The sequence below is a fragment of the Pistacia vera genome, unplaced genomic scaffold, assembly GCF_008641045.1.
Source record: "Pistacia vera cultivar Batoury unplaced genomic scaffold, PisVer_v2 Contig483, whole genome shotgun sequence".
Lineage (NCBI taxonomy): Eukaryota > Viridiplantae > Streptophyta > Magnoliopsida > Sapindales > Anacardiaceae > Pistacia > Pistacia vera.
In genome coordinates, this window is record NW_022196316.1 from 80989 (window position 1) to 100418 (window position 19430).

A 19430-nucleotide genomic window follows, 5' to 3' on the forward strand; every position below is an offset into this window, starting at 1 on the left:
CACCTTTGGTTATTAAAAAAAAAAAAAAAAAAAAAACTCTGTCTAGAATAAAATAAGGACTCCTATTAAAACATAAACACTATTATTTATCTTTAGTTAACAGGTTTCTTCATTTCAATCTTATCATTAATCACTTGATAAACTAAAATGATAAATGCAACATTATATAAAGAACATAATAAATGCTTCTGGGCCCTCTGTTGGGCCAAGTCGGAATCGTAGAATTTGAAGTCAGCCCAGTTGAATTTACTCAACTCTTGAGACCTTTCTTGGCTTCCGTTTGTTTGTCAACATCAACTCTTCCTCGTTAGTCTTTCCATCCTCCTCCTCCCTTCCCTTTCCTTCCTTTCCCCGACGTTTCAGTTTCAATCAGAAACCCTAAAACCTTCATATCCATGGCAGATTTTCATCGCTTATCTGTTCATCAATCTCTCGGCGGTGGCTTAGGTATTTTCTCTCCCCTTCTCTCTCCCTTTAGATACGTACATGTGTACAGATACGTATGTACTTTTGTTTTTTGTTTATTCCAGTTATGCTCTTCGAAAAGGAATTTCTAATTGACATAATTTTGATTTTTAATCGATTTGATTTGCTGTTACGATTGAGTTATTCAATTTCTTGTTGAATCTCTAAACCATTAACGTTACTGGAGCAGTTCATGGTAATTTACAAGTACGACATTTACATTAGTGGCGTTGAACTTGTTATCTGTCTGTTTGTTGTTAAATGTTATCAAAGTGACTTTAGAAATTCGGCCAGTTGTATATGGAAGAACATGTTCGTGTAAATGCTTTGAGTATTTCATTGATTTTCTTGTTTATTAAATAATGCTTTGAATTAATGATGATTTATTGTGTTTGAGTAGTTGCTGATACACTATTGTGGAAGAAATGTTGTGGAGGGATCGTATTGCTAGCTTCGGCAACAGCTTTGTGGTTCCTCTTTGAGCGAGCTGGTTATAATCTCTTATCTTTTGTTTCTAACGTGTTGCTTCTTCTCGTCTCAATCCTCTTCCTCTGGGGAAAATCTGCTTCCCTTCTCAATAGGTAATTAGTTCTAATCCTCCTTTTACAATTTATGCTTTGTATACATCCTCTAGTTTTCTCTATTATGGATCATTGTTAGCAAGTATTCAATTTCTCGGGTCTTTAGATGTAAGTCGTTGACTTGGGCGGGAAGTTGATGTTGAAATTGGACACTGACATGTGTGGTTTAAGTTATGAAAGTTAGTAATGTTGTGATTCAGGCCTCTGCCTCCCATCCCTGATCTGGAAATTTCAGATCAGTCTGTTGCAAAGGCTGCTGATGAGGTGCGAGCTTGGGTCAATTATGCATTGTCGATTGCACATGATATTGCTGTGGGTAGGAATTTGAAAAATTTCCTTCAGGTTGGCTGCTGATTCTCCTAAGTTCTTCTTGTGAGAAATTGGATTTGTTTAACTTTTTTACAAGAGAAAAATTGAAATGGTTTCTTTGTGATGTGGGTTTTTCATTAGGTTGCTTTTGTGTTGTTGTTGGTATCTTATATTGGTAGCCTCTTCAACTTTCTCACTCTCATCTATATTGGTGAGTCCTTTGCTAACTAGTTGTCATGGTTTCTATAAGATTTTCAAGAATTGCTTACAATTCTGTTTTTTTTTTTTTTTTTTTTTTTTTTTTTTTTTGGTTCTTTTGCAGGGGTTCTTCTTAGTTTGTCTGTGCCTGTGCTTTATACAAGTACCAAGACCACATTATAAAAGTTGTGCCAAACACATAGAGTTATTCAAACACAATACAAGAAAATTGATGATAACCTCCTAAAAAAGATTCCATTGCCCCAAAAAGAAAAGAAGACTCACTAGGCAAGTCTGCTTCTCTTGCTCTTTAAGTTGCTCAGTTTGTAAATGGTGCATACTACAATGTATGAAAACTGAGTGCTTTTTCTGCAGTTGTCATCTCTCCATTTTAAAAGACTGTTCATCCATGAATAGTTGCATGTCATATGTCACAGTACTTCAGTTATAGTAGTAAGAATCTACTGAGCTTATAACAATGACACGCCCCTTGGTTACTAAGATGCCAAATTATTAAAGTCTTGGTATGGTAAATGACTCTATTCTAGCAGTTGTAATGTTCATGAGATTTTAAAATTTACTTCCTTTCCTATCTTTCCTTGTATTGATGTGGTTATAATGAGGATCTGAGGATATAATTCAGGTTCCATTGTAGATCTTGGATTTTCTTTTACTAATTATACACAGTTTTGTGTTCAAAAAAACGTCTTTTCAAAGTGGGCTATATTTTAGTGTTAAAACATGCTGTGACATTCAACATGTTTGAAATGTTTAATGTCCATTGGATCTTTACAAAGAACTAAACAGATGTTTTTTTTTAGTAACTACCACTGATGAGGAAATAGAGCTATTTATTTTTTCCTATTATTATGGCGTAGTGTCTCCTCTAACATGTGATAACCTTATTAATTCAAGTTGTTTGTCAGGAAGCTTAGAATTATTCGTTATGACTGGACATATTCATCCACATGAATTGATTATTTGTCATTGCCATTTGTGTATCTCATGTCACAATCACAAGCTTGTTACCTTTGAATCCATGAATGCCATTCTTGTGTTTGTTTCACTTTCACGAGTTTCCATCCTTTTTAGCTGGTTTTAACTATCTAATTTTTTATGGAGTTGGACTAAAGCATAATGCGTACTTGATGCAGGTGACTATTGATTCATGAAACTGAATTCATTGGATTGGATTTGAGCTTGGAACTGGTTTTTAACTTTGAAACTTTTCTGATTCTTTTTGGTGGGATGCTTTCAGTCTTCACATCAAATGCCAGTTAATATGATAGTCTTTTATGATCTGGGCTGACCACTTTAGCATTTACCTTTGGCAGAACATGCCATTTTTCTACCTTCCATGTAGAATCAATATTCTTGGATGCAGTTCTTGAAATCATGTGATTACATTGCCATTTCCACTTGAACGAAATCCTCTGCTTGGGGAGAGGGAAATTTAGATTTTGGTTATAATATTGAGTTTCTAAATTTCCATTCTATGTGCCATTTTAATGCGTGTTTTATCATGCAAATTAAATTCTTGAATATTGCAAACCAATGAAAAGGAACAACTGTTTTTCAGATGATGTTAGTTGCTAAGTGTCACACAACCGTTCATGCTGTTGGCGTAACATGATTACCGAAATGAAATATGGCGTGATGAAAATAATGAATATGTAACAATTGATCTAGTAGAAACTTTGGAGCCAGGTTCACTGAATTTTTTACGTTTGTTTGGTATATGCGATGAACTCAGGAACAGAGAGCAACACTGTCGAATGATTCTTGAAGAAATTTATTTCTTTTGTGCAGCAATGCAGAAACCTTCAATTCCTACTTTAAAGTTAGAAATATTAAAGCATTTGTTTTCTAACCATGAGATAAATATAATTGCAAAATTGAAAATATATATGAGCTCAGCAACATTCCACTTCCCAACAATTAAAGCTTCAAAATCAAGTTTCTACTTGTAGCATCCACACTCTCTGATTAACCGAGGGTCAGAAATCATGCAACCTTGGGAACTGGTATGGTTTCTGAAGCTGGTGTGTCACTGACCCAACAGCTCCAATGAGAAAACAAGCCCCAGAAAATGAGAAAGGTAGTGTTTGCCGATGCCTGCATAGCACAGATAGATGAGGAGAAGACATAAATACTAACAGTAACACGATACTATAATGATGTGTATTCATGTATGCATATGAGAGGGGCTAAGTGAATACATAAATTGGCAAAAATTATAAATTGGCTGCCTTTGGATCTGCAATTCAGTTCATGATGAATTGAGAGATCCTTGTCTTAATTTAACCATTTCGCTGACCCAGTGAATCACTGGGCTCATGAACAAATAACCCCTTACTTCAACACAGAGAAAAAAAAAAAAAAAAAGGTGTGATATAGCATGTATAACTTCTGTAGGACTAAAACGAACAGAATTTTTCTTAATCATTGTTTCTTTTCCAATATAGAACAAGAAAATAAAAAGGCTGCAATGATTTTCCTTGAACCTGAAACACTGGACCAAAGCTTTTCATACTGCAGTATAATGCCAAACGACTCCATCAAAAACTCTTTTATTTTTCTCTTAAATCCTATATGATTTATTCGAATTCTGTTTCTTCTGGAGAATTTTCAATAGGCCCAAATTCAGGACAATGGCAGTAGGACTTTTTAGTGGTATGGAATATAAAACAAAACATTAAGCTTGAAAGAAGGACTACCGAAATTAATTTTAGATCATTTTTCTTCTTTTTCTGTTTAAATGAATTCTAAACGGAGTAGAAATTAATTGATCCCAGACTGATCTACACAATAAGACAACCCAAAATCTCCAGAATTAACATAAAGAGGTATCATAAGTCTGAAGTCAATAGTACCTGCACAAGGAATACATCCAATGCCAAAACAGGACTGTAGCCAGGAGGGACTCCCTGGTAATATGGATTAGCTGAGGAAGTAAGAGCCTTTGCGACCAGCAGTCCCACGGTGGCTTGCATTCCAAGAATAGCAGCACCCATTCCCAGAAGATTCACTACTATGCCATTTTTCAAGCTTCTCACCACATCAGCACGAGGTGGAGCCTGAAACCTCAGAAATTCATAAACTTCAGTGAAATACTTAAGAAGCATGACCCTGTTAACTTCATATGCATCAAACTTAAGTAACAAGCACTAGTCAGAGCTCAATAAGTGATTCTTTCAGTGTAGACATCTAATAAGATATGAACATATCTGTTGGGAGACAAAGGAAACACACAGCCCGAAACAAAAGATAACACAGCTCCTGTTGACCACCGTAACGCACTTTAAGAAAATCATCCTCAACAAAGAAATATGCCTGGTCACTATAAGTCCTTAAGAAAGTAACAATCATAGTTGTGGGAGGTCTTACAAAACAGAATACGAATGATAACATAACTCCAAATGTCTTTCCATCAAAACGCAAGCTGAAGATTTGTTAAAACTATTGGATATTTGGATTTTTCAAATTTAATGAAAGAATGTCAATTATTACTGCAAGAAACCAACCAATAATAAAAATAATAATAGCCCAAACAAAGACAAACACTTTTCTTAGATAATAAGATTGCACTAAATAATAAAGACTAGTATACAAACTGCAACAAGAAAAAATAAGAGTGTACTACAAGAAAGCTGAAAGATAGTATTTGACCCTTCCCACAGTAATATTGCTTGAATTAAGTTTCTTTGTTTCCAGTTTAATTAACCCCTCTTTATGAGACCATAAAAAAACACAACTATCTATTCCAAATAAGCTAAAATTCTTCAGTAGGGTAAAAGCTGAGCTATGACCAGCAGGAATATTTACTTCAGTTAAGTGACAGGGAATGTTGGATATCATCGATGGTAACCCTATACCTTGAGACTAGTGCTAATTTAGTAAGTATAACAAACCAGAACTTTATTTTTTTTAAATATTTGAGAAGAACATTACATTGCCATGTGACTACAACAATATAACATACCTTAGAAGGGTCACTTGCAGTTTTCCGAAGCTTCTCAGAAAGCCGAATATACCCGAATGACCAAAACACTGAAATAAATGCAGCTGCAATACCACCAGCAGTGGCATAGAAGCTGGCAGGCGACGTGATCTTCCCAGTAACAACAATAGAAAAAGACAGAATCACTGCAGCCACCACAGTGCACACTAGCTGTCCCCAAAACCCTAAACTACCCAACCTCTTGAAATTCCTCGATGTGTTCACTAATCTCTTTGCAACCTGCAGCATTTAAAATGCAAAATCTTCATTTTAGTTAAACATTCACAAAAATTGGGTATTAAATGTAGTAAAACGAAATGCCCTAACAAGAAATTAAACTTATTATAGAGATGTAATAAAAAAAACCTCTATCATACATATCCAAATAATTACTCTTAAATCCACATCACAAAAATATTACATTTAGAAAACCAAAACCCCTGGAAAAAGAACAAAAAATTCTTAAGACTTTTTCAATATGCATGCAAGTTACATCACTAAGTTCACAAACATCTCGTAAACCCTAAAAAGTACCGACAGAATCAACACAGTGAGCATTACTTGACTTATACTCTACATAAACAATGCTTAACAACTGCATTACAAAATGAACTGAAGTCAAATAACCACGTACAAAAATCTTGACAAGAAATCAAAATCGATGCACTGGATAACTCACTAACTTTCTCCATCAAAATTTTACACCTCATTTGGTTACTCAAATTACATGTTGCTCTGTTTCTTCATGGGTTTTTATTGTAACAAAGGGGGAGGGCTATGGTAGATTACCAAGCCAGTTACAACACCAAAATGGTAACATTACTAACAATATCTCTTTCTATATTAATTAAATGAGTAATATACAAAGCATACCAAGTACATATTCCAACTGTTATCATTCTAACAATCTGGCAATCATAAAAATTTCCATCCATATTATTTTCCACATTATTTCCATGTTTTAATTTTTTAAATGAACGCCACATGCATACATTACTGGGAGACAAACTTTATCGTGTAGTATTACTCTATCAAATATGTGTCCGGTGTCCCTGTAAGTTAATCATTAAACATCTAACCAAGCCAAACACGACTTGAATTATGCTTAACCGAGGCTTCAACAAAGAAAAGAAACAATTTTTATTTATTTTCCACATTTTCTAAGCAACCGAAGATAAAATACGCGAGAAGGGGTAAACAAACCTGAGCAAGTTTTGCCTTTTCCGACTCGTCGATGGGAGATGTAAAAGCAGGTGTGACCGGAGACGAAGCGAGTTTAGCGAATGAGTATCTTGATCCTCCACAATTAGAAGAAGACTGAAGGGTTTTGACAGAGGAGAGACAATTTGGCGAACACAAACCAACATTACTAGCGATATTAAAGGACAGCGCACGGCGGTGGGAAGGAAACAGCCCCACCACCGGCGGTAGGATGCCGGAGCGAGCGGTGGGCGGCAACAAAAGCGTTTGCATAATTTACAATCTTGTTTAACGATTGAAAGTTGAAACAGTTAGTTAAAGCTAAGCTACAATACTCAAGGAACTCTTCATGGTACATTTACCGATTTACGAGACTGGGTGCTGGGTCGGGTGGGACCACTCTTAATGGGCCTATTCAGCCCAAGTCCAGCCCAAGCTAGTGGGACCACTCCTAGTGGGCCTATTCAGCCCAAGCTTCGATAAGATCCAATCATACTTTATGATTGACTCTAACACTCATGACAAATTTTTTTTTCCATTTTTTATGTAAAAAGTGGAGTTATTAGCATTTAGCACCCCACTAGTGGATTAATGAAGTTCCATTTCGTAAAACACGCCATTTAAAATTTTAAATTATTTTTTTTCTTATGGCATCCCCTAAATTTCATAAATGCCCTTCATTCCATTTTTTTTATATACATTTTAAAAAGATTTAACATTTCATTCTTTTGACTTATATTATATACACCTAACCATCGTTATTCCTAAAATAAAATTTTAGATAATTTTATTGAAAGTTCAGAAAAAATAAAGCTAGAAAGTCCTTAGGGGGCGTTTGGTTCAAGAATGTTAGATTACTAGGAATGTTGGATTATTGGAAAGATAGATTACCTTGGAAGATTACTGGGAATCTTTAAGAAAATATGTTTGGTTAGTTGGTGGATATGTTATATTAATATGTTTGGTTATGGGAATAAATTGGTAGGTATGTTATTTAAATTACTAAATTGACCCTCTTTTCAATATTAATATAATATTATTTTTATTATTAATTTTTGAATAATTTCTTTTAACCCCCATTATTTCAGATTTAGTTAAAACACCCCCGCTTATAAAAAACTTTAATTTATGACGAAATCACCCCCCTCCTGCCGCCGCTTGCCGCCACCGCGAATCACCGCCGGAAAATCGCCGGAGCCCCTAAAAAAGAAGAAAATTTTGTGGGAGGCTCCGGAAGGCTTCGTTATGGCCGTTTTCGGCCATATCAGGCCAGATCTGGCCGTTAACGGCGAGATCCCTGGCCATTATCGGCCAGGTCTAGGCCAGATCTGGCCCAGACCTGGCCGATAATGGCCAGGGATCTGGCCATTAACGGCCAGATCTAGCCTGATATGGTCGTTTTCGGCCATCAATATGGCCGGAAATGGCCATAACGAAGCTCCCTGGAGCCTCTCACGGAATTTTCTCCTTCACTAGGGACTCCGACAATTTTTCGGCGGTGGTCCGTGGTGGTTAGCCTGCTGTCGGCGGTGGTGGCTGGGTGGCAGTGGTGATCCGTAAATAATTTTAAATATAAGGGCATTATTGTCCAAAACTTTAATTAATCAAGGGTAAAATTGAAGTAGGATATTAATGTAAATTTATTTTAAAATAGGGGTATTATTGTCTAAAACTTTTATTAATAAGGGATAAAATTGTAACAAAAAAAAATAACATTGGTAATCTCGTAATACCTAAGAAAATAGAGATAATCAGATTACCTCTGATATTATCAATAGTAATCACTATTGGTATTTGAAGATTACCGGTATCTGATATTACTTGACAACTAAACATGGTAATCAAGTAATATAAGATGACATTACCCTAGTAATCCCACTTAACCCCCAATCAAATGCCCCCTTAAAAGTAATCCAAAGACATAAAAACAATTAAACAACACACAAAATATATATATATTAAAATAATTACCAATGCTTCGATTAAAAAAAAAATATGTGAAGCAATTAAAAACTTACAAATTTGTATTGTTTATAACTTGATATATCTCATTACGAATCTTCTTTTTACACTTAAATATATGTATATTGTTTTGAAAATGATTTGAATAGCATTAAAAAAAATAATAATAAAAAAAATAAAAGGTTTATGAGATAATAGTATGGTGTCAAAAGTAATTGTAAATAATAATTTAGATAGAGAAAAATTTGTCATTAAAAAAAAATATTAAATAGTGTGGCAGTGTCGCTTTTTCAATCCAATAGTGGGGGTGCCAATAGATCCACTTTTTTCGGAATAAGGATATATGTTAAAATAATCCATTTTAAAGGGTGAATTTGAGTGGATGATAGGGAATTATCTGCTATTAATTCTAAATAAATAAATAATTTTCTTTCATAATATAGCCACTAAGTAAGATATCTGGAATCCCAGAAGATGAACTCCTCCTTGATCAGTAGCCCCCAACGCATGATAAAATTGTATTAAAATATGAAGTCTATTTTTACACATACTATTACCATTTTTACACCATTTTTCATGTTTTTCTATATGAAAGAGCTGCAAGTCAATTAAAATTCTGATATTAGATAAACATAATTCTATTGGAAATATGTTAAAGAAAAAAGCAATTCTTCAACCTCAAAACTCTAACTTACCAATCAGTAATTTTAGAGTTTCAGTGGATTAGTTAAAATGCACGTAAGTTAACCAAACATCCTTGATCATAAAAAATAAAAAAATAAAAAAACCTCTTACTCATACTTGACCAAATCCTTATATCTAACCTCTCTCCAAACTAAAAAATGGTAGAAAATTGTTCCTGATAGTTAAAATAGCTTACAATGACTTTCCTTTCTACTCTGAACTCTTATATCCCTCAAATTTACAGAATGAATCTCCTTCAACCACTTATTTTCTCTCAAACTCCAATTATTAATTTGATGGTGTTAAAAAATCATTTCCCATGAACTAATTATCTGTGTCTGTGAAGTGGGCTAAACTATAGCATGATGTAAGATATAACATGGTGAGTGCAGAATAGCTGTAGCAGAGTAACACATAAAAAGACTAGCAGGTAGAAAACATAATAAAGGCAACATGTGAAGTGAAAGAAAGAGAGAGTAAAGTTATTCAGGCACAGCACTGGGTCTGGATTTACCAATCCTTTTTATAAAGAAGATGAGATTTTGACTTTACCCATAACACTCAATAACAATATACTATTATTATTATAATTTAAGAATATTTTTTATTTTTAAATAAATATAGAATTGCAGTAGAGTTTGACTTGATTGAGCTAATGAAGTGGCTCAACCTAGGGCCATGTAAAGCTAGAAAGTTTGATAACCAACCCACTTCAACTGTTAACTTACTCATTAGTCAATACCAAATATCTTCTTATTTTACATGACATACCCATAAGTCTTTGTATGATCACCAACTCAAACAACGCAGTCATGAACACCCAAAATTCATCAAAAATAATGAAATTACAGTGCCATATTATTCTCTGTATATCTGTTTGGTAAAATCTTGTTCTCATATGCATATAGAAACTTTCTCAGGAAAGTGCAGAATAAAAGTAGAAATTTATTGGGAGATTAGATGGTATCGATACCAAACACCAACCATAGTGGGAAGTTAGAGAAAATAATAATGAAAGAAATCAACTGCTGTATGTTGGGTTGGCCATTTGAAGTTAATAGACACTGAAGGACTGACTGTCCGGTTACCTCTCAATTTCTTCTTTGTTCTTCTTCTCAAACTGAAATTTTACCAGTGTTTTGACTGTCAAAGGAAACTTTAGCTGTAAATTAAAAAATAAAATTACTTGAAAATTTCTCACATCTCCAGAGGGACACGATCATAAAGGAAAGCTCTGTTCAATATAGTTTATTCGTGTACAATTAATTAAAGTAGAGTTTTTGAAATTATACTTTTAAGAAAAATTTGTTAATTGTTTGATCTAACAATCGTAAAAGAGTTTTCTTGTATTGATTTACCATAAAGGGTTTTAATATACCAAAATAATTAAATTTATAAAATAAAATATGAATGTTTTATTAAAATTTTACAGACACTTTTGAGAAGTAACCAAATAATCTAAAAGAATAAATAAAAATACTGTTTTCTAATACAATTATTAAAACGTCTAGCGGCTGGTTAAAGCTACCGTTTACTTTCGGCAGTACAAAAAATTGGATTTGGCCCCTTCAATGTTACGTGAATGATTAAGGTGGGATAACCCAAGTCCCTCAACGTGTAAAGAGAGATAATCCTTAAAAGACGTGAATGGTAAGTTAAAGATTATTCATTTGAGGAGTTTAATTTTTTTTTTTTGTTATTAATTACATTCTTAAACTTAATTATTAATTTCACATTACTAAAGTATGTTATATATATATATATATATATATATGGGACTTTAGAACTATCTGTCGAACAATGACTATCCTTATTAACAACCAAAAAGGAAGTTGAACTTTAGACCTCTTGAATAATACATCCAAAATTCTTTATCGAACCATTCGACCACACAGAGATTGGTTTACCTACTAATATTCTATATCTCATTGACTCATGTATATAAAATACAATTTTTTCCCCTTTCTCATTCATTATTTCAACATAATCTCCAAATTCCCATACTCGAATATTGAATATTAAATTGATGAAAACATTCAAATAACTAATGCATTCCAAAACAATAAAATGGGTAAGAAAAGGGGTAGGTGAATCCCCAAATCAAAACAATTTCTTTTATTTATTATTTATTAATTTCATTGCTTTGTACAGTAAGACATGTTTAAGTTTGATTACATTAATTACATAACAAAAATCAAGTTTAAGTGAATTTAATTTTAGAGATTCACGCTAACTTGTATAATAATCAAATGCTTTAATTAATTTAAAAAAGTTACCCCTTTACTGAATTAAATTCCGCGAGGATCTCTTTTTCTTTCTTAAAAAAAAAACATAAGCACAACAATTTACTTGAACTCGTGAGTTGGAGTTTTAGGAATAATAAAAACATTTTTCTTGATTTCCAAATGTGGCCCGCCAAAACATTTAAGTCTAGATTACCCAAAACCTCCTTTATTAAGTGATAATTATGAGATAAGATATGTTAATACTATAGGGAGTTGTGTTGTGTTTTGTATCTTTTGGCAGGCCAGAAATTATCAGACTCATTGATAGGGGTTGTACCAGCCCAAATCTCATGGAATTGGAATCCGAATAGACTAATTCTTGAGTTTTGGAATCAAAATCGAAACTGGTCGGTTTTGATTCCTAAAAGCCTAGAATTGAAACCAAAAACACATGTTTCGTTTTGGTTCCAGGTATAGAAAAATTAATTACCCCCTACTATTCACAAAAATAACAAATACACCCCTAAAAGATTATAAAAATTATAGTTCAGTCCTCGTTCCTACCCAAATGCCTGGATATCGGTTTTGATTCTGATTCTGGTTCCTGCAATGGTGCAATTGGAACCAGAACCACATAATATCGGTTTCAGGTAAAAATCGAAGCTGGAAACCAGGCATTGTCGATTCCGGTTTCAATTTTAGCCAATTCTTTTTCACACCTCTACTCATTGCACATCAACAATGCTGAAAATGCCCATCTCCCTTTTTATTTAGCAGTGGAAATGAATATATCAAACACAAGAAAATTGATTTTAATTTGTTCAAATTTTTGTATGTTAGTAATTGGATTTGAATGAAAAATTATTATAATTAATTAAAGTTTATAGAAAACGGCGTGTTGAATAGAATTGAAGTATGTCATGTTTTTCAATTTTTATTTTTTTAATATTTTCTCATATGATAATTTGTCTCCTTAGTACACCAAGTTCAGGCATAACTTGGTTCCGTAGTCTTTCCTTCATGGATTGTCTTACAAATATACTGTTAATTAATTCCAAACATCTAATTAGAAAAGTTTACTAGCGTCAATAATATTAAAAAAAAAAAAAAAATTGATCAACATTTATTTTAGGGTTAGAATACCTAATTTTTTAACATTTTATTTGAATTTTAAAATAAGATGTCTAGACTAATTTTCACACACTTTAAATTATTTTATCTTTATTAGATTATTGAAGATGAATGATTCACAATGAGTGTTAAAAAATTAAGTCAATATGTATGATTCGTCCCTTTTACAAAAGTTTGCCATTTTTTTTAAAACCCGGATCTCATTAGCCAATGATAATTAAAAAAAAAAAAAAAAAAATGCAATCTTGTAACCCATAGTAGCCAACAATAAATTACGGATTAGGTAGTTCTAAAAGACAAAAAATTAGACTGAATTATTTGCATTAAAAATTATAAAAATTATTTTATTATTATTGACTCAGTCAATGTATGTATTCACTTGAGAAATATATATGATGTATATATTCACTTGATATATATACATTATATAAAATTTCCTCAAAATTATGCTTAAATATGATTGGATTCATCTTATAAAACCAAAATAATATTTTACACTTAAATCCAATAATATACAAACGTGTTAGTAACAAATACGTAGACAGAGAAGTTCTTTTATATATACGTACAAAAATAACCTGCTTTGAGAGGGTCATTATCCAAACCCAAACAGAAACAAATATTTAGAAGCATTCAAGGGTGATGGGAAAAAGGAAAGTGAAACTGTGAAAGGCTGAAGCCTGAAAGCGAAGGTGTCCTGACGCCATAAAAGTTGTGTTGTTGAATTTTTCACCACCAAGGTTAATAATGAAAACCACCAAAAACTTATGGGATCAGATTAAGTCAAGTGTCTGAATAATAAAGCAGTAGGTGGACTCGGCTTCTCTGCAACCTGAATCATGGGCTCCAACTCACTTGGGTGTCCTGTAGTTGCAGACATGAGATTCCTGTCTCCTCTCTCTTTCATGTACTTAAACAAGTTCATTTACCACAACTAAATCCAGAATACCCATTTTTATTGCCTATTCTCAGTAAGTTTCATTCATTTCAACAACTCCACTCACAGTCAGTACTGCTGCAGCTATCCTCTCTCTATCCCTCTGCAAAATCCCACAACTCAGTGTTATCATCTCCATCTGCTGTAAAGTTTCATCCATTATCACAACAACACATTAAGAAGAGTTAGCTTTTGCTTTTGGTCACCAAAACAACTATAACTGCAGTTGGTCACCCTCTCTATTTCCTCTTTATCACACTATGAATATGTAGTCTAAGTTTCATAATCCGTTCAGCAAAATACCATGAGTTTCAGTGCAAGTTATCTTCTTTTTTCGGCCTTCATTTGTGTTCTTGTTCCTGGCATTCCTTCTCTTGCTCTCAACACAGATGGGATTCTTTTGCTTTCTTTCAAGTACTCAGTCCTCAGTGACCCATTATCCGTCTTGCAAGGATGGAACTACGATGACCAAACACCGTGTTCTTGGAATGGAGTAACTTGCACTGAAATCGGAAACCCGGGTACGGCAGATATGTTCAGAGTCACCGGTTTGGTCCTCCCTAACAGTCAGCTTTTGGGTTCAGTTTCAGAAGACTTGGGCTTTATTGAGCACCTTCGCCATCTTGATCTTTCCAACAACTTCTTTAATGGGTCTTTGCCTGTTTCAGTCTTTAACGCTACTGAGCTACAGGTGTTCTCTCTCTCTAACAATGTGATTTCTGGCGAGTTGCCTGAGATAATCGGTGAAATGAGAAACTTACAGGTGTTGAATCTCTCTGATAACGCGTTGGCTGGGAAAGTACCTCAAAATTTGACAGCTTTGCAGAATCTAAGTGTTGTTTCTTTGAGAAGTAATTATTTTTCTGGTAGTTTGCCAGGTGGGTTCAGTTCAGTTGAAGTGTTAGATCTGTCGTCAAATCTATTTAATGGGTCACTTCCTTTAGATTTTGGTGGTGACAGTTTGCGTTTCTTAAACCTTTCTTACAACAAGATTTCCGGTTCAATATCACCAGAATTCGCCAAACAAATCCCCAAAAATGTCACCATTGATTTATCCTTCAACAACCTAACCGGAGCCATTCCACAATCTCCCCCTTTGCTTAATCAGAGAACAGAATCCTTTGCCGGGAATGTTCAACTTTGTGGGAAACCACTAAAGAACCTTTGTTCAATTCCTTCAACTCTTTCTACACCACCGAATGTTTCAAGTGCATCACCCGCAATTGCAGTCATACCACGCCCACTGGACTCAGTTCCAGTGACAAACTCACAAAATACACCACCAAATGCGGCCTCTCAAAATCAATCTTCTAAAAATGGTCTAAAACCAGGCACAATAGCGACAATAGCCGTGGCGGATTTGGCGGGTATAGCATTACTTGCTCTAGTAATTCTTTACTTGTACCAAATCAAGAAGCGAAAAGGGCTCGTAAACTCAACAACAACAACAACAGATTCAACCAACCCGGAAAAGAAAAAACAGCCACAAGAGACAATACTCACAAAAACAGAAAAACCAGCGACATGGTCGTGCCTAACCGTACAAGGCGAAGAGACATCAGAAGCCACAACGAGCTCAGACAGTGACCAAGATAATTACAACAACGAAGACACAAAAGTTAATCAGCGAAAGGCCAGAGGGGGCATACTGGTAACAGTTGATGGGGAGAATGAGCTGGAGCTTGAGACATTATTCAAGGCATCGGCTTATATTTTGGGTACAAGCGGTTCAAGCATAATGTACAAGGCGGTGCTCGGAGATGGTACTGAATTTGCAGTGAGGAGGATTGGAGAGAGTGGTGTTGAGAGATTGAAAGATTTTGAGAGCCAAGTGAAGGCCATTGCCAAGTTGAAGCATCCGAATTTGGTTAAGGTTCGTGGGTTTTACTGGGGAGATGAAGAGAAGCTTGTTATCTATGACTATGTCTCCAATGGCAGCCTCGCTACTGCTGGTTACAGTAAGTTCCTTCCTCCTCCATATCTGGCGCATTTTAGTATATTTAAATATCTTTTGCTATAGTGCATCATACTCTTTCCGTGCATGTTAGCGTAGTCTAGTCTTCTTCTTGATTATGTCGACAGTCACTGTGACCTTTTACTATTCAATCACGGACTTCGGATAAATCACTATTCATTTTATTCTGGGGTTAAAATATAATAATTTTTTTCTTTATAAATCTTCCAAAAAAAAATATGTCAATTTACCATTTGTATAATTAATAACTAGAATTGACTAAAAAAATTTCTAGATGAAAAAAAAAAAAAAAATCTAATCAATATTAACAAAAGAAAATAAAAAACATCAAAATTAAACCATCACTAATTCATCTGATGATAAAAAAGTAAAGGAAGATCTAACATTCGAGTCCTTTTAATAGTAAAAGAGAACTAGTTATATGATTTTTCTAGTTTAAGTCGATATGGTTGTTGATAAAGGTGGTCATTGAAGTTTTTACCTAGTCGGTAGGTTTAGAGTTTTAAGATTAGATAATGTGCGGGCAAATTTACCGGACACCCTCAAAGCCTCAACCCTAATTAAAAAAAAACAACCTCAAAATTAGCCTATGATTTGTGGGTTTAATAATTTGGATAACATATATGATGTAGAATTATGAGGGTAGAAATGGCCATTAAGACTCTTACTCTGTCCACAGTTTTAAGGTTTTAAAAAATTAGTTGAGGTATACGTAAATTGTTCTTACACCATGTGATTAAAAAAAAAAAAGAAAATACGTGGGTAGAAAGTGTTAGGCGGAGTAATGGGTTATCTTGAATTAATAGATAGATACTTTTTGGTGTGTTTGTTTTATTATTTTTATTAGTATTTTTAAAAAAGTTGAGTCAGGGTTATTATTATGAGGATAGGATTTGAATTTGAAAATGTGTTTAGTAAGATTATTTTTTAATCTCCTATATTTGTTAATTTAGTTAAATACTCTCTATAATAAAAGTTTTAAAATTAACAAAAATATTTTTACCCATCCATTAAATACCAACCATCGGTAGATGAGTGAGAGTGTATTTTGTTAATTTATAAACTTTTTTGTTGGAGGTGTTTAATTAATTTAATAAACCTATGAGGTTTAAAAATAATTGAATAAAATAAAATTTGATTTTCAGAACAGAGAAATAAATATATATTTTAGAGACAGATAGAAATAAGATAAGGGTAGAAATATTAAAACAAACGCAGCTAATAAAGTGAAATAGCTGTGAAAAGAAGACAAGTGGAATCTGAATAGGCCGCGAAGCAGGGTAGTAAAATCATGAAAAAGTAGGAAAAACACATAATACGTCAAAAGAATGTGTCGTTTTCGTAAGAAAAGCGCTGCCTGTACCGATTCAGACTCATAGTTTCTTCAACTCCACATCTTTTGCCGCTAAATTAGACAGTCTTTCTTACTCATTTGCTTCTGCATGTGGGTTATGTTTCCCCATTTTTTTATTCTCTTAATTAAAACTATAATCTTTGACTTGAATCTTAAATTTAAATGATTCCTGGACAGAACATGTTATCCTAACCTCAGGAATGCAATTTATTTAACAAGGTTGTAAAAATAATGAATTGAATAAGAATTCCTTGTTTAATTCAGCGATTGAATAAAACCAAATAGGTAGGATAAAGGCATCTCTTGATTGAAAGTGGTACTGGTCCCGGTCCTATAATCGTTTGGCTCCGGCCGAGCGCCCAAAATGGATTGGCTTCTCTGTATGGTGGTTGGAGGCTACCCATTTTTGTTCATTTATAGGAATCATTTCTTTTTTGGTGAGGCTTGTTTTCTGTGTTTGCATATATTATAATTATTTATCAATTAGTAAATTATTATTATTAGATGTGTCAATAGAAGAGTGGGAGAATTACGCCTCTTTCAATATAGATTGGCTCACAAGCTCTCTTTTACAATTTTGATGTGACAGTTCGTAATTGGTCAGGTAGAAAAATTCATCATAAACCAATTACGAGTTGTAACATCGGAGTTGAGAGAGAATTTTTTTTTTTTTATTGGTAATTAGGGTGTTTATGCCAGCTTACGTACACTTCAACTAATCCTGGAATCACTTGAACACCCTAAAAGCCCAAAAAACAGTGTAAGTCAAGATGTGATAAGTGGTCTCAATGTTCAAATATAGAAAGTCAATGCAATGAGCAAATTTCTTTGACCACTAAATTAACCCCTTGTGAGATTGGGGTGTAAGTATAGTATTGCCTGCCTTTTTTAACTTTACCTTGTTAGTAATTGTCAATTTATCATCCATTATGGTAAAATGGACAATTATTGTGTTAAGGTTACCGGCAACTCCCATTATTAAAATTCCTTTCCATTATACCTAACAGGGCAGGAGACAAAACATAAGGATAAGTAAAGGTATTATATATGAGAACAATTTACACTTTCCTAACCAAATTATATTTTCAAGTGCCAGAGCAATTGATACCTAACTTCTTACTTACCATAACATATATATATATATATATATATTACAAGCTATACTGTCCATTAATGCATTTGGATGTTCTTATCATAAACTTATTAATTGTTTAAGTTCTTCCGAATATTCCAACTCCAATTTTGATAAACAATTTCTGCTTATTTTGTTTTCTAAACTTCAGGAAAAGCAGGATCATCACCCTACCATCTTCCTCTAGAAATCAGGCTGAAGATAGCAAGAGGAGTAGCCAAGGGACTCGCCTACATTCATGAGAAGAAGTCCGTGCATGGCAACGTTAAGCCCACCAACATCCTCTTAAACTCAAACATGGAACCACTAATAAGTGATTTAGGTCTCGATCGCCTCCTTTCTCCAAGCAGAACAAGTTCCAAATCCAGCAATTCATCCCTCCTTTTCGGCAGCCAAAGATCAACACTAACAGCCGCATACGACCACCACCCTACCACTTCTAGTCCTTACGCACCTGCAGGCCCCTCCGGGAGTTCTACGTCACCGTATCAAGCGCCCGAGTCCCTAAAGAACCTCAAGCCGAACCCTAAATGGGATGTCTTTTCATTTGGGATTGTTTTACTTGAGCTTCTAACTGGGAGGGTGTTATCAGAGCCGGAGTTAGGACAATATTGCACTGCCAGCTCAGTTTCGGAGGAGAAAAATAGGATATTGAGGCTGGTGGACGTGACGATTAGGGGTGATGTGGCAAGCTGGGAAGATGCCATGCTGGCATGCCTGAAGCTTGGGTTTAATTGTGCTTCTTTTGCACCACAAAAGAGACCTTCAATGAAAGAAGCGCTACAAATCCTGGAAAAGATTCCAAGTAATTGTTGAGGGTAGTGATGTGTTTGGGTCCTACAAAAGTGTTTTTTGTTGGATTAAAGTGTTTTTCTACGGTTGTTTTGTTGACTTGAATGTTGCATAAAGAGCAGAAGCTAGGAATATTGTTGATAAGAGAAAAGTGATGTATGTCTGTATGTTTGACTCTAATTAATTAATGAAATGTTATTATGACTAAAATTTATTCTTAATTTAGATATTAATTATCTGCTTCAACAATAAGATCCATCCATGGAACAAGTCAAGAAATTATATGAAAATGCCATAAAGTATATGGCTAATTAACAATTTGCAGGTTAGCCCTGCTGACTCAATATTGAGTTAGGTATTTCTAACATATTTTGTTTGGTTTATTTCTTATTGGATTATTCTTTTCTAGAATGTTGGAGGGTGGATTTGGTTTAGCTTCTGCAAATATATCAGGCTAGGTCGGTGGATGATAATTGATTTATAGT

General features: G+C 34.1%; 3 protein-coding genes across 3 annotated transcripts; 2 read left to right on the forward strand and 1 right to left on the reverse strand.

The window, feature by feature from the left end:
- The first annotated feature begins 250 nt into the window (after nt 1-250).
- On the forward strand, nt 251-1822 carry LOC116146779 (reticulon-like protein B11). The gene is made up of 5 exons (XM_031432221.1): nt 251-447; nt 866-1046; nt 1247-1388; nt 1497-1566; nt 1678-1822. Exons 1-5 carry the CDS (start codon nt 396-398, stop codon nt 1734-1736), a joined length of 504 nt encoding a protein of 167 aa, XP_031288081.1. The 5' UTR covers nt 251-395; the 3' UTR covers nt 1737-1822.
- A 1735-nt stretch (nt 1823-3557) lies between these two features.
- LOC116146796 (protein TIC 21, chloroplastic) lies at nt 3558-7059 on the reverse strand. The gene is given in 6 exon segments (XM_031432241.1): nt 3558-3603; nt 3605-3653; nt 3656-3668; nt 4427-4630; nt 5536-5793; nt 6757-7059. Coding segments are annotated over 6 exon segments (840 nt in total). The 5' UTR covers nt 7027-7059.
- Nucleotides 7060-13538: 6479 nt separating this feature from the next.
- Nucleotides 13539-19145, forward strand: LOC116146814 (receptor protein kinase-like protein At4g34220). Its single transcript, XM_031432265.1, has 2 exons — nt 13539-15650; nt 18305-19145. Exons 1-2 carry the CDS (start codon nt 13997-13999, stop codon nt 18967-18969), a joined length of 2319 nt encoding a protein of 772 aa, XP_031288125.1. The 5' UTR covers nt 13539-13996; the 3' UTR covers nt 18970-19145.
- The last annotated feature ends 285 nt before the right edge of the window (nt 19146-19430 follow it).